Source organism: Impatiens glandulifera, chromosome 9 (genome assembly GCF_907164915.1).
Source record: "Impatiens glandulifera chromosome 9, dImpGla2.1, whole genome shotgun sequence".
NCBI classification, from domain to species: domain Eukaryota; kingdom Viridiplantae; phylum Streptophyta; class Magnoliopsida; order Ericales; family Balsaminaceae; genus Impatiens; species Impatiens glandulifera.
Genome location: NC_061870.1, coordinates 14,080,748 through 14,087,150, shown reverse-complemented (window position 1 = coordinate 14,087,150; position 6,403 = coordinate 14,080,748). Strand labels below are relative to the sequence as shown.

The 6,403-nt window shown below is 25.6% G+C and overlaps 1 protein-coding gene across 1 annotated transcript; it reads left to right on the top strand.

Moving 5' to 3' along the window:
- Positions 1 to 3,719: 3,719 nt before the first annotated feature.
- Positions 3,720 to 4,202, top strand: LOC124915845 (agamous-like MADS-box protein AGL62). The gene has a single exon (XM_047456593.1). The coding sequence runs from the start codon at positions 3,720 to 3,722 to the stop codon at positions 4,200 to 4,202; it is 483 nt and encodes a 160-aa protein (XP_047312549.1).
- Positions 4,203 to 6,403: the final 2,201 nt, after the last annotated feature.

Here is a 6,403-nt window from a genome sequence, read left to right as displayed (position 1 = left end):
TTAATAATATATGACATATTATTTATTTGATTACGTTTTTATGTTATTGACTATATATATTATAGTTGTTTTGTCGTGGTGAAATCGATAATATACAATCACATATATGGATATATTAATTTTGGTTTAATATAATATATTTGATATACATTGTTTAATACATCATTAAAACTTACTTAATTTGATAATTTTGAAATCAAATAGTTACAAGGAAAGTCTTGTTTGATTTGAGAATAATGTGGCAAATGTGCCGATATTATGGGATGCAAACGTGCAACCGAAAATAAATGTTTAAGCGACTTCGGTCAAAGATGCTTGAAACATTATGAATTTTTTTGTAGAAATCTTATGATACGGTGAATATTCTTTTGATTAAATATTCTAATTTCTTTTATAGAAATAAAGTGTTCTTAGAGAAATATGTTCTCTATAAAAGATAAAGTTGCGCAATTTTACAAAAAGAAAGAAAATAACAAGGAAATGTCTTGTTTATATTTGCTGAGTTGGTGTTCAAATTGATATTATAAATTTGAGGGTTTTGAAATCAAGAAACGTGTCATATTTTGACATTACTTTCATAAATATTTGAAGAACCAATGTCTTCAAAAAGATTTATGAAATAAATAAAAAGGAAAGTTTATAAAGTCTTGATATGACAATTATATATATCATGAAGATAGTGAAAATTGTTTCATTACGTGTCTTTTCTACGATATTTTATCGTTTAAAATTAAGATAAAAATGATTAAATTCATTAAGGATGTGAATTGAACTACAAAAAATATCATATTGTTATCAAATAATATATTGATATTATTAATTAAAAGACTTTACGTCTACAAGTAAATATGTTTACACTTGAAAGTGCAATCTACATATGGAAATCTTCTAAAAAAATTATGATGGATAGATTAAAAGTTATAATCTATGTTTCTGACTTATGTCGAAAAATAAAATATTTTTATGCAAAATATATAATTGTTTACACGAAGGCAGAATAGTTCAAAGATATTTTGTCTACTAGTTAGCCAAGTAAACAATATTTTCATAAAAAATAAAATGTTTAAATGGTAAGCATGTACGAATGACTATACTTCTTATTAGAAAATATTCCAAGATTATCAGAAATTTCTAATTATTGTAATAATAATTTGAAATTAGATAAACTTAGAGTCAATGACAAGTCTAGACATACAAGTCTTAGCCATAATGTCATTAAACTACACTCTCTAATAGACTTATAAAATTTGACTATGTAAGTCAAAGATAACATTGTGGATCCACTAATAAAATTATTGAATAGAGAGTTTGTATGAAAATTTTTAAGACATCAGCCTACTATAAGTTGGTATGAAGGAAAACTCAACCTATGCAGATTGGAGATCCCAAGAACTAGGTTCAATGGGACAATCTAATTGTATTATCTTGGAAAGTTATTGTTGAGTATTAATCCTATAATAAAACAATATATATTTTAACGAGGATAAGCATGTCGCTTTTAATGATTCTTTGTGAGCAAAGAGATCACCTATGTGAGGGAGAAGTGAGGCTGCTTCGAAGGAATTGCACGGCTCAATTCTAGACCCTCTCACAGAACCAGGCGCGTGTTCCATGGCCAAAACGGACGCAACCATGAGAGCTTGACATGTATCAGGGAGAATTCAATGTGAAAGTGTGTAATCGTTTACACAAATGGAAGAATAGTTCAAGGACATCGAGACTACTAATCGGCTAGTAAAGTTATATACTTTCATAAGGGAAGGTTCAAATGGTTACACATATCTATCCTATGTAGAATTCAACTGTTGAACCTTTCACCGGGTAAATCTTTTAATGTCCATTAATGTGGGGGATTATTGAAATTAATCTAATTCCATTAATAAATGGAAATAAGATTGTGAATAAATAAAATCAAATAAAATTCACACAAATTGAAACGTGAATTAACGGTGAATTTAATCCAAATTATAATCAAATATTAATTATTTAATTAATATTTAATGCATAATTAGAAAATTAAAGTATATTGTTATGATAAATGTTTAACTTTAATTGCCTATCAATTGGCTAACGTTTAGACTCTTCAATTTGCTAGCATCGAATGTCTAACATTGTATTTCAACAAATTAACGTATAGGCCGTTTAATTAGTTATGGATTAATTAACAAATGAATGAGAAATATTTATTGCTAATAAACGTTTGGATGGTTTTATTTGAAGTTTAAATTCTCAACAATATATACCCATTCATTATTCATTTCACATCATTCAATCATCTTATATTTTTCTCACTCTAGAATTCCAAAAACCCTCTTCTTGTTTTGTGAGTATTCTTTGAGTTATTTGCTCGATATTTCTATTGAAATCGATATTTCTGTTGAAACCCGGTGATAGTTCAGGCACGTTGATCAAGTTCGACAAGTAGTGATTTAAGTGTAGAATCACTACTGGATTCGATGTACCCTTGGAGACAACCATTTACGATAAGCTCTATTACAAACGGGAGATGATGGAACTGTTTTAAGGGAAATGTGTCTAATACATGCCTCGAATCAACATTTTATCTGTTGATTTCGTTCTTTGTAATAATGTATTTATTTAATTGTTTGTAACATCATTTATATATATATATTTCTGTTATTTTTGAAGACAAGATTTCTAAAAAATTGTACATGTGAAGAGTGAATTGGATGCTTTTTTGGCAAGAGATACTATAGATTGTAGTGAATATTTTGATATATTGATTTGATGGAAGATGATAGTTTGGAAGTATTCACTTCTTCAAATTATTCGCTAAGATATTTTACAGTGTTTTGTTAGAAAGAGATCATTTTGTGTTGAAAGAGAGGAATATGGGAAAGGGGAGCAAACAATAATACTAAGAACACACTAGAGTTCGTCCTTAAGAACATGTCGTTTTTTGACAACTAGAGTTTCGCTTTTCTTCTCTTAGCGAACGTTGAATCGGGGCTCGAAGGTACAAACAGGGGAGTGATTTCTTAGTGTTTTAGTTCGAAAGAGCTCCTTTGGCGTTAAGAGGGAGAGGAATACTGGGATGGGATTGAAATAATTTTCTAAAGATGAAATTGCAAAGAGCGGGAAACCCTTTTTCCGGAAAAAAATATTTTTTTTCTCTCTATCTGACGTGACATGCTACGTTGAATTCGTTACCTTTCGTTTTCGTAAGTGGTTTCCTTAATCATTTCTTATATATTAATAGTTTATTAGGAATACATGATGTTGATCTCCATAATCAATTTAAAAGCCAATATATATATATAAAATAATTATCTCATCTAATTTTCTGGAAAAAAAATAAAACAAAGATAATTGTTTATATTATTATCAGAATTTAACAACTAATTAAAATAAAGTATGTAAATAATTTTTTAAAATAACACTATAATTATTTAATTATTTAAATTTTTTTTATTAACGTATAGTCAAATTAGGACATTTCAATATTTTTATTTTATAATATATAATAAAATAATTAATTCATGAATTTAGAAAGATATTTAGATATCAATTAATTAGATTTCTTTCTTTCTATGAATATTCATAATGTTCCTATGCAAATTTTGATTACTTAAATCTATAAATAGACTCCTCTAATCTAAGAAAATTAAACATTTTATCTATTCATTACATATTATATCTCCGTGTTTTATCTTTATCTAATCATGGTCAAAACAAACAAAGGGCGTCAAAGAATCACCATGGCCAAAATGAAGAACGAGAGTAATCTTAAGGTGACATTCTGCAAAAGAAAAAGTGGGCTTTTCAAGAAATTCAGTGAGCTTATCACACTATGTGGGGCTGAAGTTTTACTTCTAGTATTTTCACCAACAAACAGAGTGTTCTCCTACGGTCATCCCAGTGTAGATGAAATAGTTGGGCGATTATTTGGTTCATCCTCTCTGACGGGGCTTTCCTGTGAAACTCAACAAATGATTGAATCTTGTCGGTCATCAAATATTAGGGAACTAAATGCTAATGTGATGGAGGTTGAGGAGTTGATGGAGGTTGAGGAGCAGCTTGGGAAGCAGATAAATCATGACAAGAAAGTTGGGCAGGATCAAAGATGGTGGGAGAGATCGAATAAAGAGATGAGTTATCAACAACTTGAACATCTCAAGATGTCTCTATTGAATTTAAATGCCATTGTGACCCAAAAGATGTTGGAGTTTTCTAACTCGTAAACTCAAACTTCTTTACGGGAAATAATTATTATTGTGATAAGTTATTGATAAATTTATCTTGTTGTTTTTATTTTTTATAATTTCAATTGTTATTGTTTTGATTGATGTTTGTGTTATGAATTTTATTCTAATTTATTTATGTGTTTGTAACCATATTTTTTGTATTTTAATTTTTTTTTTATACTATTATCGATTAAGTCTTATGTGATTCGATGAGAAAAATTTATTGAGAAAAAAAATAAATAAAACGATAATGTTACATTTTTATCGTAAAATAAATAATCGAATATCTCATCTTCATTATAGTTGAAGATCTCATCTTTCATGGATCTCCAACCATAGAATACACTTTAATGCTAAATTCAAAATTTTATAAAGTATATCATAATATATAAAAATATCTTAATCTAAAATATAATTTTATATTTAATATATAAAAATATTATTTTAATTTTCTATCTTTATTATCATCAATTTTGAATTAAAATCTGCTACAAATTAACAATTAATTAATTTTCATGATAATTGATTAGATAGTTATTAACTGTAGTTAATAGAGAAATACATGTTTATGGTGAACTGAGTAGGCCTAATGATATCGTTGGAAATGAGATTCTCATGTATTGCTGGTTAGATTCCCTTTCCTTTGAATAATGGAAGAAAGGGCTACCAAGAAGCAATAGAGATGGCTTGATTATAAAGATGATAGTTTTATTTCCCTCATTAATTTTGAAAAGTAATTTTCTATTTTTTCTCTTATTTACATTTCATAAAGTAATTATTCAACCATACATATTTTATTCTCCCTCATTTGGTCTCAGTATCTTTTCAAATATTTAAGAAGATAATATACAAAATATTGTAAATCATTTTTTAGTTATCTTTTGATTATATACTATATTATTTCATATATAAATAATATATATTCTTTTTAAACTTAACACCATAATTAAACTATTTAATTATATTATTTATTTCATAAATAAATACTATTATTTTAAAACCTTAATTCAATAATTAAATCTTTTTAATTATATATATATTATTTAATTTTATAAATCAATATTATATTAATTAATATTTATATCTATTATATATCTATTAATAATTAATAATTAACGATTAACAATCATTTTCTTAGATATAATTTATAAACTCTTAGTGTGTGTCCTCGTAGGACTTAATTATAATTGTTATAAGTTTTACCATATAAATTATAATTGTCTTCGAGCAAAACACCGCGACCCTTAAAATAATTGGATTGAATTATCTTAAATAATTATTCAATTCAAAATTAGTATTGCACGTTAAATTAAATGACACAATTTTTTCAAGGGGATGCTCGGACAATAAAAATTTGATACTTCTCAAGAGGAAATCAAGACGACACACCAAATGTTTGGTCCTATGAGGATCATAAATGAGCTTCAGTTTTCCTTTGTAAGATTAAATCAACTTCTAGATTTTTCACCTAGATATTTCTTGATAAGGTGAAATATCTACTTTATGATGTATTTTTGAATTTACTCTATTAAGTTTTTAGATTTGATTTTGATTAAGATTTGTGAAGTTTATTGTGAATTATTTTTTATTTTTTCTTATTTTAGATTTAAACTTTTAATAATTAAATATCAACTTATTACTCAGAAAGTTTTTAAATTATTATTGGATTTCTCAAATGATATTATTTGAGTTAATGAAGATTAAATCTAAGTTGATGTCTATTATTTTGAATGTCATCTCTAGTTATGATAAATTATAAAACTTTTACTATTATTTTTTATTTATTTAGTAAGCTTGTTTCATTATAATCCAAGCTTGCATATGAAAAATGATGTCAAATTTCATTTATTTTGAGACATTTTATGTTTTTATAATATTTAATTAAAGATTTGAAACAATCTTATTTGGTATGGATTATAAAAAACACTTTTTTTAATTAAATTAACATATTAGAGTATTTTTTTTATATATAAATATAAAAATAAATAAATACAATTTATATTTAATTCACTTTTACATTTTTTTAATTAAATACAACTAAAATAATTGAATTAATTATAATAAAAAAACAATATTATTGAATAATATTAAGTTCACAGTTTAAAAAAATATAATTAATATTTAGTTTGGATCGTAAAAACCTAATATTAATTCAATTCATATAGGTACTAATGAACAAAATGATTTGGATTACGAAT

Coding starts and splice junctions, on each gene's coding strand:
- LOC124915845 (XM_047456593.1), top strand. CDS start 3,720: ATGGCCAAAATGAAGAACGAGAGTAATCTTAAGGTGACATTCTGCAAA.